Source organism: Pinus tabuliformis, chromosome 1_1, assembly GCF_031772625.1.
Source record: "Pinus tabuliformis cultivar Carrire ecotype Pingquan chromosome 1_1, CPIR1, whole genome shotgun sequence".
NCBI lineage: Eukaryota > Viridiplantae > Streptophyta > Pinopsida > Pinales > Pinaceae > Pinus > Pinus tabuliformis.
The window spans coordinates 320,472,977-320,493,743 of NC_142297.1; the positions used below are offsets into that span (position 1 = coordinate 320,472,977).

The 20,767-nt window shown below is 36.5% G+C and overlaps 1 protein-coding gene, 1 long non-coding RNA gene and 1 pseudogene across 3 annotated transcripts; all 3 read left to right on the forward strand.

Moving 5' to 3' along the window:
• The first annotated feature begins 2,084 nt into the window (after positions 1–2,084).
• Positions 2,085–2,950, forward strand: LOC149212838 (uncharacterized). Its single transcript, XR_016250274.1, has 3 exons — positions 2,085–2,149; positions 2,272–2,367; positions 2,896–2,950. It is a non-coding gene; the product is annotated as an uncharacterized LOC149212838 (long non-coding RNA).
• Positions 2,951–3,959: 1,009 nt separating this feature from the next.
• On the forward strand, positions 3,960–13,929 carry LOC149212839 (putative receptor-like protein kinase At1g80640). Its single transcript, XM_089388842.1, has 8 exons — positions 3,960–4,155; positions 4,289–4,552; positions 5,031–5,278; positions 5,531–5,617; positions 6,020–6,115; positions 6,645–6,750; positions 13,587–13,702; positions 13,846–13,929. Exons 1-7 carry the CDS (start codon positions 3,960–3,962, stop codon positions 13,604–13,606), a joined length of 1,017 nt encoding a protein of 338 aa, XP_089244968.1. The 3' UTR covers positions 13,607–13,702; positions 13,846–13,929.
• Positions 13,767–18,901, forward strand: LOC149212840 (glyceraldehyde-3-phosphate dehydrogenase, cytosolic-like; annotated as a pseudogene). The gene is made up of 9 exons (XR_016250023.1): positions 13,767–13,777; positions 13,846–13,945; positions 15,770–15,916; positions 16,049–16,109; positions 16,203–16,300; positions 17,123–17,265; positions 17,389–17,522; positions 18,037–18,163; positions 18,281–18,901. The product of XR_016250023.1 is annotated as a glyceraldehyde-3-phosphate dehydrogenase, cytosolic-like (transcript).
• Positions 18,902–20,767: the final 1,866 nt, after the last annotated feature.

A 20,767-nucleotide genomic window follows, 5' to 3' on the forward strand; every position in this document is an offset into this window, starting at 1 on the left:
GCGTCCGCTGGCAGCTAAGGGCCCAGCCTCTAGTGGAGTACGCTGCTGCTGTTGTGTATCATATCTCTACAATTGTTGTTGTATCATTATACTGTGATTTCTGTGTGGATTGTTTATATAGTTTGGTAATCTGACGTATTTGTTATATGTTGTTCCATGCTCTGTTACGACTAATTCATTAATGGTTTCATTCAGGAAGTTTATGTAAGTGACTCTATGTTGCGTAATGAATCTTTTCGGAGTTGATTACATGTTCACTATTTAAACCGACTATTTCTATTACAGAGCCTTCATATTGAATATTGTTGTATTGGATTTATCTGAATTCTTATTTGTGGGAATCTGGGGGCAATATCATTCTATCTGGAACGTAATCATATTCTCTTGAATCATCAGATTACAATAGTAAGTGTGTTGTGTATATATGATAAACGTTGTTCCATAATTCATTTGTAAATATGTTCTCGTAAAGTAAGGTTCATTGGAATTGCTTTTGCCGATTGTTATTTGATTGCGGAATGAGAGTTCAGTTCTAACTCGCGAGATTTAGTTCTTTTAATTGCTGTTTCATTTACTGCTGTTCTATTTCCTTTTGCTATTCCATTTTACTTGCTGCCATTCCATTTCCTTGCAATTTCTACTTTGGTGTGAGGGAAGGTCTAAAGCTGTGGTGAGTCAGCAAGTCGCTGCTTAGCTCCCAGATCTTTGGTCCATACTCTATTTTCCTTTTCCATCAATTTCTAGAGGAATGAGTTATTACTACTATATCCTCGATTGTTGGTTGTTTGGATGAATGATTTAGTTTAGAACATTTCAGTTTCTTGTTGTTCCAATTAGATTTCTTTTTCAAGCATTCATTTACTTTTGGGTTTTAAGCACTATACTGCAAAACATTACTCTCGAGTAAATAGCCGCCTCAGACTGATTACACTCTTGGAATAAAAAGTCGTCCCTGGGTTGATAATTAATGTGAAGGTAATTAGGAGTTCAAAAGACACCTTTTTATCGCTCCACACATTACTGCCAGTGCATTGGAATGGTTTCCATGACTATAGAAATTCTCCTCCTCTGCCAAACTATTATTTTTCGTGGGGGTTAACATAATAAACATCAGACTTGATTTAATGATCTGAATCATTTGATAAAATCAAAATTCTGGATTCTAACAAATTATAAAAAGCCATGGGTGTGGATGACCTCTGTTTACATGAGAGTTCGATTAGTTACATTACGACTATTTTGATCTAGGGTTAGCTCACTAAGTTGCCTGTAATTTGAATTTTCACAGATGCCTATAGGGGTATTCCACTCATGCCTCTCCTGAGTCGTTTGAACTCCCGTGTTTCTAAGAAAAAGGGATGTGAAACTGCAATTGAATATTCTAAGCTGCTAACAACTACAAATAACTTCAGAAGCAATAACATGCTTGGAGAGGGTGGATTTGGGTGTGTATACAAGGCAATGTTTGATGATGATTCTTTTGCTGCTGTGAAGATGCTAGATGAGGGTAGTAGACAAGCTGAGCATGAATTTCAAGTAGGTAGTAAAAATGTTACAGGTATTATTTTGGGAGCTGGTTGCTTCTTCAAACTTAAGAAGATATTAGTGAAGGCATTTTCTGGGGGGTGCCCTAAAGTTGCCCTTTTGAGTGTCTTTTCTTTTGTGGATTTGGTGATGCACTGCATTTAACATATTGCATTGTGCTTTTTTATTCTCCCTATAATTTTAGAACTTAGAAGAAGCTTTGCTGATTTCATCTGTTGGTATTGTCATTGGTTGCAGAATGAAGTGGAGCTAATGAGAAAAATCCGACATCCAAACCTTGTTTCTTTGCTTGGGTTCTGTACTCATGAACATACACGGTTTTTAGTATACAATCTGATGCAGAATGGCTCTTTGGAAGACCAATTACATGGTAGCTTTCTCCAACCACTGGGCAAGTTCAATATTGCCTGTCTTTTGAAGCCTTTTATTTGTTCAAACAAACTTGATGCTACCTTTTGTCATGGATAAACTAGTAGGACATGAGTAAGCAGCCTTTCACAGCTATGCTTTGTTAAGAAACTGTGCTGGATTGCTTGTCAGGACCATCTCACGGATCTGCACTTACATGGTTTTTGCGGATGAAGATAGCCCTTGATTAAGCAAGGTAGTTCTAACACAGATAATTTGATTCCCTACTACTAGATTTTACCAATTGAAATCATTTTTTCACTTGGTCCTCTATCAACCTGGGAGCTCAAGCTTACCATGGTTTTCTTTCTTTTACAGGGTCTAGAACACTTGCATGAGCACTGCAACCCTGCAGTGATTCACCGAGATTTCAAATCATCAAATATTCTTCTTGATGCAAGCTTCAACGCCAAGGTGAGGGCAAGGTTTTCCAATCTCCCACTTACACTGACTGTAGTGTTAAAAATAGTAATACCATTAAATCTGCCTGGAAATGAATGTTTCTTATGTAATATTTATCAGTTAATTTGGGAAGATTCTTGTAAAGCATTAAGAAAGTTTCCTAGAATGTAATTGACAAAAGCCTTTGTAAATGTATGGCATGTGCATTGCATTCAATGGGAGATTCTGTGAGATGGGAATTCCATTGCTTTCCTACTGAATTTTTTTTTACTTTATGAACTGTTTTAAGCATCAGTTATTTTTTTGTCAAAATATTTTCATGTAGGACTTCAGTTTTTCTTTTCTATCAATTTCGTGACATGTGCAGCTGTTTGTATTAATTTATTATTGCTTATCATGAATTATACTTTGAGAAATTTCTAAATAGATTTATTTGTCCATCTTGGTTTATGTTGTTTAAAACACTTGGTCCGAAGTGAAAAATTTCCTAAGTAGATGGTATTCTAGTCACTGCTCTCTAACCACTGGCTATGGATGCAGCTTTCAGATTTTGGTCTTGCAGTAACAAGTGCAGGATGTGCTGGTAACACAAATACTGATCTATTAGGGACAATGGGATATGTAGCTTCAGAATACATGCTTGATGGTAAGTCTCTAATAAAGAAATTAGATCCAATTTTGAATTTCTCTCATTGTTCGCATATATATAGTGATATATAGTGTAGTAGAGATTAAAATATTAGTCCACCTACAATGATGTATTACCTGGAGTGTTGAAAGTATCTACAGGCCACAGTACAACAAATTACAATGCATGATCATTATAGATACACAATAGATTTGAGTTTTATTTTAGAGAACAAACATGTGCCTAGTAAAATGCTGAATGATATTTGTGGTTGAGTTTGAAACCAATCATAAAGAATCAAAATTTTCCAGTTGTCTTTATTTTGTATAAACATACCACAATAGATACATACCTGTAGCAGGGTCAAATTGGATGCCTTTCAATAAAACCAAAGTCATTGCTACTTTAAATTTTGGTTCAGATACAAGTTAAAATCAATGTCTATCTCTTTTTAGTCTTGCAAGAGGTTACATATAAAAATATGCATTTACCTTGGACACATGACATGAAAATGAACCTTTTGTCATGTTTTGTCTACTATTAAGTTATCTTGCATCTTAAAAGTTGGAGCGTTTGTGTGTGGATTCATTATGAAAATTTCTCTCGTGTGCAAAATGATGTGTTTGGTATCCTACAAGTCTTCTAATTCATAGGACACATGCCTAGGGGTTCATGTGTTATGAATCCCACATGTTGGACATGGATTTGTAAGGACGAGTTTGGCACATGTCCAGCTCATGTTTGGTGTCTTACAAGTCTTCTAATTTAGATGACACACACCTAGGGGGTCACGTGTCACAATTTCCACATGTCAGACATGGATTCGTGAGGACGAGTTCAGGGCATGTGCCAAGCTCATGTTCGACATGTGCTCTAAATGTGTCCCAAGTTTAGGACACAGATATCTACCTCTTTGAATATCTCCTGAGCTTTCTGGCACAGCCTGACTGACTTTCAAGTAGAACTCATTTTCAAGATGGGGCATTCAGTTTTACTGCATATTTTGATTCTGAGTCTCTCTCTTTTTAACAAAGTCGAGACTGCAAAGGGACGTTCTTTACTGGTGCCTACCTCTGTGCCAGTTTCTTTGCATTTCGCATTGTCATCGGCTTCCCTACTTGATGATCCCCAGGAAAAAAGAAATGCATCAACTAAACCAGAAAATTCAACCGGTAAGGGCTTCAACGCCAGCCTTTTCATTAAATTTTTGAAGAGTATATTTATGCTAAAAAGTACAACCTGTGTAAGATTTCTTCATAAATTGAAATCTCTCAATTTGAATTGCTTGTTTGCATCTTTCTATAGGTTCTAAGAAGTCATTGCACTTTTTTCTTTTGACGATTGCAAAATGGGTTGTGTGTTCAGACACAGGTTCTCCAATGCAGATAGAAAAAGAATCTCATCACATCAACAAAGGACTGCTATTGGCAATTATCATACTGCGAATATTTTTTGGATGTATCATGATTTCTTTAGTTTTTACTTGGTTGTATAGAAATACTTACAACTCTACTCCTTCTTCACCTCAACGTCATGCATTCAAGCGAAATTTAGATCCAGACGCCTCAGGTTGGTATCACCACTATGTCATATTTTATCCCTTTCACTGTGTGAAACCAAACCCTCTCATGATGTGTACACCAACAGGGCAGCCACAAGAGAGTGGTGCTTCCTATGGAGATATTTTTGATTAGATTCGGGGCTAAGATTCGATGACTTCCCCTGTTGAATCTGTGTGGATAACTTTTGGATGTATATACATATTAATTATTTTGCATTACTGCAGTGCATTGGAATGGTTTCCATGACTATAGAAATTCTTCTCCTTTTTCAAACTATTATTTTTCGTGGGGGTTAACATAATAAACATCAGACTTGATTTCATGATCTGAATCATCTGATAAAATCAAAATTTTGTATTCTAACAAATTATAAAAAGCCATGGGTGCGCATGACCTCTATTTACATGAGAGTTCAATTAGTTACATTACGACTATTTTGATCTAGGGTTAGCTCACTAAGTTGCCTGTAATTTGAATTTTCACAGATGCCTATAGGGGTATTCCACTCATGCCTCTCCTGAGTCGTTTGAACTCCCGTGTTTCTAAGAAAAAGGGATGTGCAACTGCAATTGAATATTCTAAGCTGCTAACAGCTACAAATAACTTCAGCAGCAATAACATACTTGGAGAGGGTGGATTTGGGTGTGTATACAAGGCAATGTTTGATGATGATTCCTTTGCTGCTGTGAAGAAGCTAGATGAGGGTAGTAGACAGGCTGAGCATGAATTTCAGGTAGGTAATAAAAACGTTACAGGTATTATTTTGGAAGCTGGCTGCTTCTTCAAACTTAAGAAGATATTAGTGAAGGCATTTTTGCGGGGGGGGGGGTGCCCTAAAGTTTCCATTTTGAGTGTCTTTTCTTTTGTGGATTTGGTGATGCACTGCATTTAACATATTGCATTGTGCTTTTTTATTCTCCCTATAATTTTAGAACTTAGAAGAAGCTTTGCTAATTTCATCTGTTGGTATTGTCATTGGTTGCAGAATGAAGTGGAGCTAATGAGCCAAATCCGACATCCAAACCTTGTTTCTTTGCTTGAGTTATGTACTCATGAACATACACGGTTTTTAGTATACGATTTGATGCAGAATGGCTCTTTGGAAGACCAATTACATGGTAGCTTTCTCCAACCACTGGGCAAGTTCAATATTGCCTATGTTTTGAAGCCTTTTATTTGTTTAAACAAACTTGATACTACCATTCGTCATGGATAAACTAGTAGGCCATGAGTAAGCAGCCTTTCACAGCTATGCTTTGTTAAGAAACTCTGCTGGATTGCTTGTCAGGACCATCTCACAGATCTGCACTTACATGGTTTTTGTGGATGAAGATAGCCCTTGATTCAGCAAGGTAGTTCTAACACAGATAATTTGATTCCCTACTACTAGATTTTACCAATTGAAATCACTTTTTCACTTGGTCCTCTATCAACCTGGGAGCTCAAGCTTACCATGGTTTTCTTACTTTCACAGGGTCTAGAACACTTGCATGAGCACTGCAACCCTGCAGTGATTCACCTATATTTCAAATCATCAAATATTCTTCTTGATGCAAGCTTCAACGCCAAGGTGAGGGCAAGGTTTTCCAATCTCCCACTTACATTGACTGTAGTGTTAAAAATAGTAATACCATTAAATCTGCCTGGAAATGAATGTTTCTTATGTAATATTTATCGGTTAATTTGGGAAGATTCTTGTAAAGCATTAAGAAAGTTTCCTAGAATGTAATTGACAAAAGCCTTTGTAAATGTATGGCATGTGCATTGCATTCAATGGGAGATTCTGTGAGATGGGAATTCCATTGCTTTCCTACTGATTTTTTTTTTTACTTTATGAACTGTTTTAAGCATCAGTTATTTTATTGTCAAAATATTTTCATGTAGGACTTCAGTTTTTCTTTTCTATCAATTTCGTGACATGTGCAACTGTTTGTATTAATTTATTATCTCTTATCATGAATTAAACTTTGAGAAATTTCTAAATAGATTTATTTTTCCATCCTGGTTTATGTTCTTTAAAACACTTGGTCCGAAGTGAAACATTTCCTAAGTAGATGGTATTGTAGTCACCGCTCTCTAACCACTGGCTATGGATGCAGCTTTCAGATTTTGGTCTTGCAGTAACAAGTGCAGGATGTGCTGGTAACACAAATATTGATCTAGTAGGGACATTGGGATATGTAGCTTCAGAATACATGCTTGATGGTAAGTCTCTAATAAAGAAGTTAGATGCAATTTTGAATTTTTCTCATTGTTCGCATATATATAGTGATATATATTGTAGTAGAGATTAAAATATTAGTCCACCTACAATGATGTATTACCTGGAGTGTTGAAAGTATCTACGGGCCACAGTACAACAAATTACAATGCATGATCATTATAGATACACAATAAATTAGAGTTTTATTTTAGAGAACAAACATGTGTCTAGTAAAATGTTGAATGATATTTTTGGTTGAGTTTGAAACCAATCATAAAGAATCAAAATTTTCCAGTTGTCTTTATTTTGTATAAACATACCACAATAGATACATACCTGTAGCAGGGTCAAATTGGATGCCTTCAATAAAACCAAAGTCATTGCTGCTTTAAATTTTGGTTCAGATACAAGTTAAAATCAATGTCTATCTCTTTTTAGTCTTGCAAGAGGTTACATATAAAAATATGCATTTACCTTGGACACATGACATGAAAATGAACATTTTGTCATGTTCTGTCGACTATAAAGTTATCTTGCATCTTAAAAGTTGGAGCGTTCGTGTGAGGATTCATTATGAAAATTTCTCTCATGTGCAAAATGATGTGTGTTTGGTATCCTACAAGTCTTCTAATTCATAGGACACATGCCTAGGGGGTCATGTGTTATGAATCCCACATGTTGGAGATGGATTTGTAAGGATGAGTTTGGCACATGTCCGGTTCATGTTTGGTATCTTACAAGTCTTCTAAGTTAGATGACACACACCTAGGGGGTCACGTGTCACAATTTCCACATGTCAGACATGGATTCGTGAGGACGAGTTCAGGGCATGTGCCATACTCATTTTCGACATGTGCTCTAAATGTGTCCCAAGTTTAGGACACATGTTTGTCAAAAGTGGCCCATGGGTTTGAAAAAGGTGACTTGTCTGTCTTTTTTCCTCATTTCATTTAGTAGGTTGAAGTTCGTAGGCATTTTGGAGTGCATTTGAGGGTTATAGTGTAGCTTTGAAAGGATTCCAAGTGCAAGACAATGGTGTATGGTGTATGTGCACATCAACCTCCGTCTTATTTCTAAATAGAGGGAAGAGTGGTTGAAGGGAAAGACAAAGATGTGGGATGCGTTTCCTAATGATATGGGGTTTGGATAGTAGTGTTGAGTTGGCATTAGCAAACTTGGATCTTAATGAACCAGTGCTAGAGCCATTCAATTTTGTTGATGGTGATCCAGTTGAGGGTTCATTCTCCACACCAACATATGCATTGATTGGATTGGATATAGATGAGGAAGAGAAGGGGGAGGATGGAGGAGAGAGTCATGGAAGTGATGCTGATTTTGATGATTCTAACATGGAGAAGGACTATTGACAATCACAAGCTATGAGATTATTCCATTTACGGTTCTAGTATCTACCCTATTTTGTATTTTTCATTGGCATTCCCACTTGTAGTAATAGTGACTCATTATTTATGTAATACATTTCGATTTTAATGACTTAATGAGAAACTATAGTTTATGGTTCTAATTTCTTGTGTTTGTCACTTGAACGTCATTGACTTAGGACAAGTAAGTACTAAGTAGTATTTAGTTGCATGATCGAATTTATATCATGTAAATGTTCTAGTTTCTAAATTCTAACAAAATTTTAATTTTTATGTCTATAATTTCTATGTGTAATGTGTTATTTTCTTTTAAGGTATATATATAAACCTTGTTCTTCGTGTCTTGTTATTGGGGTCACCATGTCATGTGTTAGACACTTGTATTTTAGTGTCCTTCATGTCTCGTCTCATTGTGTCATGTAACTTAGGTATGGAGTGATAACTTTTAGTGGTTGAAGATTTCTAGGGGATGACGTGAAACTTGATCAATATAGAGATGAAAAAATTTATAATTTTCTTTTGAAAAAGGGAATAATTGATTTGTGCATTTGGGTGCTTTTGATGAGCTCTAGACCTTTACCAAGTCTTAGTGTGTTAGAATAGCATGTTACCTTATTGTTCAACCAACACCAATTCTACATTGTGCTCACCCTTTGGCATGTGCCTTTCTGTAACACATCCCCTACTATCCCTAGCCCCAACTAAGGGTAGAAGGAGGCAGTTATTAAGATGACCCAACCTCCAAAGTCTTGTTATGGAAATGGGGTCTAAATTTTTCAACCTTTTTTGACTTTCTCAAGACTTAAAACAGATGATGTTGTTGTGTTCGTCTTGTTAAGACCTTTATGAAAATATAAGATTTGTCTCAATACGATTCTTAGATCAAAATATATGGCCATTCGAAGATTAGCCTATCAGATAGTGCCATGTCATCTTGATTTGCCATGTGGTGTCCACAAGCTATCCGAGTTAGCCACCTCATCGCCACATGGCAGCATTACCTTAGCCGTCGGCCCGTTCATACCGGGTCATAAATTAACCCCTCTCTACGACCACATCACACCGAGATTAAAATCCCAACAGATTCCATTGTGATTCCCCACTGAAACTGCTGGGAAAGATCTTCTGGGGTTACACAGATCCTTGGTAGACCTCCTCCATGCGTCCCATCGTCATTTGCTACTGCAGCACGTTCGGGCTCCACCACACCATGTCGTCCCGACCCATTCTCTTCTGCGAGGCTTACAATCCGCCAAGGTTTCGTGGAAGTCCACCTGGCTACTCACCACCTCAACTCCGCTCTAACCAATCATGTGGTTGTGGTCCCTTATGCCTGTGTAGGTGGGCTTCGCCGTGCCACATCACCCTGGGGACTAAATCTCAGCGGGGTTGCACCTCACTCCAACATAAATCGTGGGGTACATGGTCCCGGGGTGATGTCACCCTCCACATGGCCCCACACTAGGTATGCCATGTGTCACTTAGATCCAGTCCACTTGGGACCACAAAACCCCCGAATTCAAGTAACACGTGTCTACCTTCCAGGATGTCACGTGGCTCTGAGTCCAAGTCACTTGCCACACTAATTGGGGGTCCTGCTTGGCCCTCTGCTGCATAGTAAGTTCAAATTTCACGTTATAAGTGTTTTGGGGGTCCTCCGCCTCACCATGCCAATCGTTGAACAACCGACCCCACCCACCATGTCATCTCAACAATTCATTCCTAGTGGGATTTGTCAATCCTCCCATCGTAATCTTTGGGACACGTGGTCAACGCTAACAGTTCGTGACATTCGACGACTAGGACCTATATTTCATGTGCTTGTGGACATGGCTCCTGGCCATATGGTTTATAAGACATGCGTCTCCGTGCTCCTCTGAGCCCTAACTTCTAGACCCACAACACATGCATATAAGAAGATAGATTGGGCTCTTTCGCCCTCGACGCTTGGTTACAGTGCCCGCGCATAGGGACAAGGGCCAAACCTCTTAACACCTTATGCTAAGCCCCTGCTCATTTCCATAAAAGTTTATACATATAGTGGTAAAGCTCTTTAAGAGCTATCCCTCTTGAGCTTAAACTGTGTTCGCATACACAATACTCACGCTATCCTTCCTGAGCTTTAGAGGCTTTGACACCTTTGCTGACCTATTCATATTGGTACTTCCACTAAGTTTACAACTCTGGACGATAAGGAGGGGTGGTTTTCTTGTACTTTGTTGACACCAGTTAAATTTCATTTTGTCTATATGCTCTCCAGAATTTATCTGCAACATGTTTTCAGAACTTTATTTACCATGTTTGTTGTACCATCGATTTGCAAATGGGAAAAAATGTACCAATCACTTTGAAAATAAATATACTTATCACTTGTAATTGTTTTGTGCACTCCATGCAAATGCACACTATCCTTGACCGAAGAAAATGAGTCATTACCTGTATGTTTTGAGATCGTTCCGATATAAAATTTTCGAATATTTCCAACAAAAAATTGTCTCCTATTTAAATGGGTGGTTGAAATTATTTTATGCAACACTCCCCTTTAATTACAAAAAACAAAAATTTAAACTAAGATATTTTCTGGTCCAAGTCTAAGCTATGCTTACAATTTAATTTTTTTTTACATCAGTTGGATTTCCTTTTCTTTTCTTCATTGCTTTAGCTTTGTCTTTTTGTTGTAAGCTTCAGATTTCAGTGTCTTTATTGGCTGGTGCAACTATTTGATTGTTCCAAGTTGTCCATGCATGTCCTCTATTTCTTCAAAAATTGGCTTGTATGTAAACGACTACCACATGTCACCTTCCATAGCTTGCTCTTCATCAATTTGTTCCAAAATAAATCATAAAAATATTTTGTCTCTCAAGGATAGTATTTCATGGAAATTTCATTAACATTTTTATTTTCTACAACATCCATGTTGCCTTCAACATTCATTGTTGCAACTTCTATAAAAACATCATTAACACATGGTGTTTCAAGCCATGTTTCAAGAAGTTTTAGTGTGAGAGATTCTCAATGAATACATCAACCTCTTTTTCAATGAAGATAAGTTATTGTAGCATATGCCGCTAATCAATGCCAACGGCATGTCCGTGTTTATTTCAAAATGATTTAATGTATCTAACATCATCTACAATATAATATGAAAGATAACCCATCGATCATAACAAACCATAGCAGCTAGATTCTTTTAATGTCTTAAAAAAAACCAATGGATGCAACTTTGCGAGAGAAAAATGGCATTGCCACAGTAATATAAATCATAGCAGAGATCTTCATTCATATATATATATATATATATATATATATATATATATATATATATATATATATATATATATATATATATATATATATATAGATATATATTACTTATCTCAATGATAACTTGAGATTCTTCCAGTTATGACAAAAGAGTCAAATATTTACAATAGAACATGGACTATAGAAATTTATCTAAATGGTAACTTGAGATTCTCGAGATTCTTATCCCACGCTGCATATGATTTCAGTGTATGTAAATGAAAAATTAATAGATCAATTTAATCTTAATTTTGATGGATTTTATTACCTATTCTTCCCCACTCTATGCCTTACAACGTTTCCTTTGGAACATAAGGTGCAAATGCTAGTTATTATGTCGTAAGGCGTTTCCCTTTGAAATGAATTTCCCCAGATGTTGTCGTGTCCTATTGTTAACCGTGGATTTGTGGTGTTAGACGATTGAACAAAGTTTGATCGTTGATCCAAAACTGAAACGGTTCATGAAACTGAAACTGAAACGGTTCATGAATTTTCAAGGACCAGAGAGTCTGCTCAATAGCAGCGGCAAGATGCCTTTGCCACGGAACACATCGACGCCTCGATACTGTTTCCTCGCAAGCAGAATACCACATCGACCCTCGCAGTGCGCAAAAATACATATGAAAAGAAACAGATGCCACTCAGACAGCCATCAACGATCAGAGGAAATTTTTCCACAGGGGAGCGATGTCTTCGTCCTCTACAGAAACAGGGTGCTTCAATGAATAAACACAGTGTATGCATTCTCTCCTTGTTTTTACAAATAATTTATATGCTGCAAACATGTAATTCCCTCAATTGGGTTTATTACAGTGAAATGTGGCTAGGGGGCAACAGGTTATCAGCCTCTCTACTCAACCATCGAAATTTTTTTAAGTGGATACCCTTTTTTGGTACGTTCAGTTGGAAGTGTGAATCAGGATTTTGTTTTATTGTTTTTTCCATCACAGAGCAACAGCTTTATCCCGGCAAGAGGATCCATCGATTTGGAGGTAGGTAGCTAGATTCATGATCACGCAGAAGCAAAAGGACAGTGACGATACCCATGTCCTCTCCCCTTCCCCCTCCTCTTCCAGAAAAGCATACAAGAAGGAGATGGCAGCCACTTTATTGAAGAATGCCCGTGCCGTGGACAACAATTACATAATTCTTTCTTTCAATGGAAAATCATCGACTGTTTCCCAGGGTTCACAAGAAAATGTGCTAGCTAATTTCCCTATTTCTAGAAGAGCACGTAAATATATTGCTCAGGTAGGCCTGGATTTCATATTTTTTACCATCATTTTCACTAGATATTCCATAATCAAATCTTGAATACCATTGGTGTTTACTCGTTATTGAATCAAAGCCCTTGATCCTATTTTCAATTACAACATTATCCCATATGGAGGAATGTGCTACACAGATTTTTTTCTTTTTCATGTGTAACGCTGAAATCGCTACCACACCCATTCCAATTTCTTAATTTTTTTTATAACAGAATGATGTTAGAAATCATTTCAGTACAGAAAAAGTACCCCTTTGCAAACAAAGCCATGATAACTTTTTTTTTTTTAACCATTGATATACTCTTCGGACACCACAAAAACTACATAGTATTTGGGGTTTTTGTTATTAGTACACTAGATATGCCTATCTGAGGACCATTGTCCTTTGTCCCTTTTTTTTCACCTAGTAATTTAACTTATCCATGTTGATTGCAGTCTGCAGATAGAACCCTGGATGCGCACGACGTTCTGGATGATTATTACTTGAATCTATTGGATTGGAGTTCCACCAATGTTTTGTCCATAGCTCTGAATAACACTATATACTTGTGGCATGCTTCTGATAGCTCTATATCTGAGCTTCTGATTGCAGATGAAGAAGAGGGCCCTGTTACCAGCGTTAGTTAGGCACTCGATGGGACGCAAATTGCTTTTGGGTTGAATAATTTTGTTGTACAGTTATGGGACTCGCAATCTAATAAAAGGGTAAATAAAACCTGTTTATCTCTTCCAAGGTTTTCTCATTCTAAGATAACCAACAACATTTATGTTTTACAGACAAACTGAAACGGGAAGATTTTATTAACTCATTTGATAGCTTTCTTCTACCATATTTTGCCCACTCAAGATCTCTGCAGTAATTTCTGTGCCTCTGTTATTTTTCAGAATTATATGTTCAAGTATGATAGTGTCCACGAACAATGGAAGCATCATGAAGTCAAGGTCAAAGACTCGAAAACTTTACTCTTTGGAGAAACATCTGTTGCTATATTCGGTTTGAGGTAAAACACTTGTTTATGGAGATCAATGAGAGTTTCATAGGTCAGTTACTGCTTGAGCTTAGGCATGAATAGAGTGTGAGTGCTGACATTGTCTATTTGTTCCCATTTGTCTAACTGTTCACATTTTGGTTTGAAAACTATAGAAATCCTGAGGAAATACCATGGGGCGAGGTCGACGAAGAGTATGTGGTTGAATCTACAGGTGTCTTCACCGATAAAGAGAAAGCAGTTGCTCGCTTGAAGGTTTGAATATTACCATTCCACAAGTCAATTATAATTGATTTTTTCCTTCAAAATTTATCCGTCATGCTACTAATTAAAAATACAATGTACCTAAAAGTTGATAAATGATATTTGAGGTAACTAAGGAGTTGTCACATGTAATACCGCTCCCTCCCTACATGAGCAAGGAGATTTGGCAATAGCATGTCTCAAGTAAAAAAATTACCTCAGCTGCTTCAAGATAGCCCTGAGAAACCTGAAGTGTCTTCTCTTCATGGGAAGTTATGATCAAGACCTTACCTGAACAAAACTTAGTATGACTAGGGTCTTACCTGAGCAAAAAACAGTGAGATTACCACCTTACCATGTCAAGTGACAAAATACAGATTGTTACCATTACTTTCACGTAGTCATGAAAGTGCATTGTTGTTCGAAACCTAGGGCTCATGATTTTCCTATCTTTACATCCAAGTTATCTCTTTGTAAAGCCCACTCTGTTAAGCCAGAAATGTTATCAAGGCTTGATTTTCTCTCTTCAAATCCTTCTCGATCATTATATACGGTGTCTTTCAAGAATATTTGAGTTCATTTGCATAATGAATACATTATTCTTTGGCAAAGTCCGCTTGTGTAATATATACATTATTCTTTGCTAAAGTCCTTTTAAATGAGCAATTTTTCTCTTCTTCCTTATTTATCTATCTAGGAGGAATTCTTCATTGAAATTTAGGCATATCTGCACATCATTCTCCTGATGAATTTTGGATCGTCTACCTGAAGATTGTTCTTCGTTTTGCATTTTTTAATCTTCGATTTATTCCCAACAGCATTTATGTTTTACGAACAAACTGAAACAGGAACATTTTATTAACTCGTTTGATAGCTTTCTTCTACCATATTTTTCCCACCCAAGATCTCTGCAGTAATTTTTGTGCCTCTGTTTAGAATTATATGTTCAAGTATGACAGTGTCCACGTACAGTGGAAGCATCATGAAGTCAAGGTCAAAGACTCGAAAACTTTGCTCTTTGGAGAAAAATCTGTTGCTGTATTCGGTTTCAGGTAAAACACTTGTTTATGGAGATTAATGAAAGTTTCTTAGGTCAATTATTGCTTGAGCTTAAGCATGAACAAAGTGTAAGTGCTGATATTGTCTATTTGTTCCCATTTTTCTAACTATTCACATTTTGGTTTGAAAATTGTGGAAATCCTGACGAAATACCATGGGGCGAGGTCAATGCAGAGTATGTGGTTGAATCCACAGGTGTCTTCACCGACAAAGAGAAAACAACTGCTCACTTGAAGGTTTGAATATTACCATTCCACATTTCAATTATAATTGATTTTTTCCTTCAAAGTTTATCCGACAAGCTACTAATTAAAAATACAGTGTACCTAAAAGTTGATAAATGATATTTGAAGTACACTAAAATACAGTGTAATACCGCTCCCTCCCTACATGAGCAAGGAGATTTGGCAATAGCATGTCCGCTTTGGCTCTTTCTCAATTTATAAAATTGACACTGTTGACTGATATCGACATAACCAACCCTATTCTAAGTTGAAACTTCTTTCAAATTGAGCAGTCGCCTCATGAAAGGTTACCTTAAAATTGCTCCATAGTTGTGACTATTCAAAATTGATGAAGTGATTGAAAAATAACATGTTTGTTTTCAGTTTCTTTGGAAAACAATCTATTCTATGATTTTTCTTTGTGGTGCATGCAAAAATATTTGAAAGGCTATTAACATATCTAATTTTGTAAATTTCAAACGGTATAAAGTGCAACAATGGAAATTACAATTTGAACTCCATATAATAAATTTTTTTTGTTGATTTCTAATAGGCAGGTGCTAAAAAAGTTGTTATCTCAGCTCCAAGCAAGGATGCACCTATGTTTGTTGTTGGGGTTAATGAGCACCAATACAAATCTGATTTGAACATTGTTTCAAATGCAAGCTGTACTACTAACTGCTTGGCTCCCTTGGCTAAGGTTTGCAATGATATTTTTACTAAATTATCACAGTTTTCATTGTATAGGTGTCTTTATATGAGAAAAATTACATATTGCTGGGGAGGAACTATATGTTGAAAGAGAACAAAAACACTCTATTTTCTCTGGCAGGTAATCAATGACAAGTTTGGCATTGTTGAAGGTCTCATGACAACTGTCCATTCCATCACAGGTACACTTACTATGAACTAGTATTATGCCCTTGAATTTTATTGATACAAGGCGTTTGCAAGCTGCATTGACTTATGTTTCTGTATGTAAACAGCAACACAGAAGATAGTTGATGGACCATCAAACAAGGACTAGCGAGGTGATAGAGGAGCTGGTTTTAACATTATTCCTAGCAGTACAAGAGCAGTTAAGGTAGGAAGAAAAAATTTATCAATGATGATTAAACATATTTAAAACCATCAATAAATATTTTATTCTGGTGATTATCATTCACATTAAACACTTAATAAGGTTAGTTTTATTGATTTACTTCTCAGACAATTCTTTTGGTCATTCTTTTCATGTATAAAAATTACCTCGCCTGCTTCAAGATAGCCCTGAGAAACTAAAATTTCTTCTCTTCATGGGAAGTTATGATCAGGACCTTCCCTGAACAAAACTTAGTATGATCAGGGTCTTACCTGAGCAACAAACAGTGAGGCTACCACCTTATCGTGTCAAGTGACAAAATACATCTTCTTACCATTACTTTCACGCAGTCATGAATGTGCACTGTTGTTCGAAACCTAGGGCTCACGATTTTCCTATCTTTACATCCAAATTATCTCTTTGTAAAGCCCACTTTGTTAAGCTTGTCTGTTTCTATTTTCCACTGGTGTTTTTTCATCCTTATGGTTACCCTTGACAGTTAGGTGACTGTTAGGAGAGAAAATGGGAAGTACCACTTATTTATAGTAGGCGCAACAACACAATTGCTTGACATTGGATCCCATTTGAATTTAATATTTTTTATTTCTTACCTAATTTTCGCATTTTATCATATTGTCCGATGCTTCGGGTGATTAGGTTTTATTTGTTTATTGGATTTATTTGGAAAAACATTAGCTGTGTACTTGCAATTGGTTAAATCTAGTTGGGTTCTGTACATTTTTATTCTAATTTTGTTAATATGAATCCCCACCATCATCACCTTTTATGTTCTCACAGCTACTAATTGTGATTGTATTTTTGAAGGATGTTGGAAAGGTTCTACCAGCTCTCAATGGAAAGTTGACTGGAATGGCCTTCCGAGTACCCACACCAGATGTTTCAGTTGTTGATTTGACTGTTAGACTTGAGAAGTCTGCCACTTATGACCAGATCAAGGCGGCCATTAAGTAAGTAGTCTCACTTACCCCCTAAGAAGAGGAAGGGAAGAGGATATATACAATCTCTGTCAGGAATAAGTTTCGAGGTTGTGTATTTCATTTTAACTATATATGGTACATTTCATTTTATAGGGAGGAATCTGAGGGAAAATTGAAAGGAATTCTTGGTTACACAGAGGAAATTGTGGTAACCTTGTGCCATATAGAGACTTGACAACTAACAACCCAAAAAACTTCAAGAACTTGAAGAAGATATAGTATATTGGGTAAGATTTATTGTTTCCAATTCCAGAAGAGAAAAATCCTTTCTCACTCATGTCACAATTTTCACTCATACTTCTCTAAAGTTAAGAATTGTACTTATCAGCGGTCCAATGCATTCACAGGCTTAGGGATCGTTTCACTACCTTTGTTGAACAGGGAATGATAATTTTGTATTGGGAGAAACATATAAAGAGCACTGCTCATTGAAGTTTTTTCAAGCTTTTGTCAGGATTATTGAATGTATTAGAACTAATTCAGAATCTATTACTATTATTTTCAATATCTTGTACTTTTTTTTCCTTCATTTCATTGGATAAATCATAAAAGGTTTTATTCAAGCTTTGATTCTGCCATTTTTTTGTTACCAAATTTTGAAATATTTACATATTGCATACCTTGTTTTCACTAAAACAATTTGAAGGAGAATACCAATCATTCTCTCTATTGTTGGAAAAATAAAATAGCTTAATATTGTTGGAAAAATAAAATCTCTGCTGCTTTTGACTTTTCAAACAGGCCGGATGGAGGGAAATACTTATTTTGTTGTTACTGATGGTGGCTTAGATTGTTCATGATCCACTTGTACTTCCAGAGGATATGAATCCAGCACTTGCAAACTTACTCGAAGGTCTTCTTTGCAAGGGTAAGTGACTTTTCTCAATTGAATGTTTTACAGAGAAGATTTTAGTTTTAAGAGTTGCATTGCTGCAAATTTTGAAATTCACCATAATAATCAAGCTGCCACTATTGGATTTCACAGATCCGAAGAAAAGGATGAGCTTAGAGGCTGTTGCAAGGCATCCGTGGGTTATGAAGGATTTCACGTCAACTGTGCAGGTTTTGGGGAAATGTGAACAGGGTAGCTCCAGATATCATTCTGATCATCATGAGCAAACTGTAGCTTCCTCTTAAGCATTGTCAGAATCAGTTTAATAGGGATGGTTATGGTTTTTATTTTTACATATTTCATGGCTGCTTAGTTGTGGAAGAGATGCTGTGGTTCTTCAGAAGAGGGGGTTCCTTTGCTCATTGTATTTATATTGAGTTGCTCTATGATGCTTGTACATTGTATCTGCCTGTATGACTTTAGATATTTAGCGGCATGCTTTAGTTGGACTTCCTTCTAATGCAATAGGGACCTCAAAGGAATATTATTTGACAGTTCTAACCATGCAAATAATAATCAAGAATCACATGATATGGTGGCTAATGTTCAAACTTCAAACTTTCAAAGCACTTCACTGTCAAGAGATCTGGGGGAATTCTTCAAGATCTCGGTGTGTCAGTTGCAGATTATGTGCTGGTAAGGTTGTAGCAAGCAAGTTCAGTGTCTCTGTTGTAGAATATGTGCTGGTAAGATGTAGCAATCAAGTTCATCATACTAGGAATTCCCTGGTGTAATTCACAATAAAATAATATTGCAATTTTTGCATCCTCCTTGTAAAGGGATGTGAGGCGAAGGGTTTTAAGCACCTTGTGCATGTAATAACTCTATTTATGATAGCTTATTTTTTACGGCTTTGTGCAACCTATTTTCAATCTAGGTTGGTTTCCAGTCCAAATATCTGCAGAGATCTTGGCCATTTCAAATTGATCTAGAATCGGTCAAGTTAGTTTTCTTGTAGTGGAATATTATAAAGACTTTTCCTTTTATGGTTGTGGTACACAACTTGACAAGTGTAACAATAGAAAAGCAAGCTAATTGTGTGGCCAGGTTTTTGATGGCAGTGATGGAACTGTCCGTGAATAAAATGGTCATATGGGGCTTCATATTTAGATTGTGATTTTTATTCTTATCTATTGATGATGCATCTGTATATTCACAAATGAAACCCAATAGATTCGTTGCTGATTTCTTGGAGCTGAGGGTTTCTATAACAAGATGATTGGTACCAGAAAGCCACCAAAGATGCGAGTTTGAATGGAGGATTTTGGGAAATCTCAAAACTGATTTTGTCTACTCATTTGCTACATGGCTGAGTTTGATCAGATTTCTAGTCGGTGCTTATACCAATCCATTGAACTGATAAGAAGGCATTAGAGTGTTAGTATTAAATGGCTAATTGAACTGTGGAACCTTGCTTGCGGATTGAGTTCGATTCCTTTTATATTGGCCTCTATTATTTAGTTATTGTTCAAGAAGCACTGGTAAGGAATCAACGCTTTAATTTATGCAGTGATGTATGAATAGCCATTTCATGTTTTTGCTTGAAATTGCAATATCCATCTTTGTCTGAGCTTCTAATTTTAAGCTTTTGCAAGTGGGGTTAAAGTTCAGCAGTGAAGATGGTTGTATGTTATTATTTTTTTCTATTAGACTAACCTAAGTACCCACAGGGGATTTGAACCCGTGACCTATCGCAAGGAGTGCCTTAACAACGCACCCATTCACTGTCAATCCAAAGCCCCGTGGGCAAAGATGGTTGTATGTTAAGGCAACCACTAAGGTTAAATTTCTTGAGCCATGAATAAGCAATTGGAGCCATGTGCAAATCCCTGGGTGATTTTGACTGAAAAGTATGCGCTGTCATGACAGCTTAACCAAATGAAAGTCCTCGTGTTCAGTGGTTTACCCCTCAAGGGCCACTTTAATTGTTCAAGTGGGTTGCTTCTTGTGTCTGATTCCCAGGGATTGTAATGTTTCTATCTAAGCTTTAAAAGGAAGTAATTTCAAAGAAAAATTGCAATTATTCTAGAACTTGGAACTCAGATAGTGAAGATTGCAGACGAAGAGAGTTGAATGGGGAGATGCTGGAAATTTTGGGTATTGTACAAACTTGAAATGGTAACTCATAAGTCAAAACTGAAATCTATATTACAGTTTTTGTATTCATTATGTATTCAAAACCAACTATTTTTCAATTTTTAATTACACAATTTTTTTCATGTTTAACTTGCAACTAGATTGAGATGTTATGTTGTGCAAGGAAAGGAGACTTGGCATAAATGGCAGTTGTCTGTAATATTAGTTTTGAATGTGCTAGATTGTTGACACTAAAAATAATATTTCTTACACTTGGTGTGCATTTGGTTGTGATAATGTCCATCGATATTTTGTTCCAGTTTTTTGGTGGCTTGTAAGTTCAATGCATTATATCTTTATTTGTGATGTTTTTCGAAATTTCCATTTTATCATTAAATTCTTTCTATTCATTTGTTGAGGATTTTGTAAATTAATATCTAACATTAAGAATAATAAGATTCACAAATCATTTTTGTGAGAAGCTGGAAAGGCATGACCCCTTTG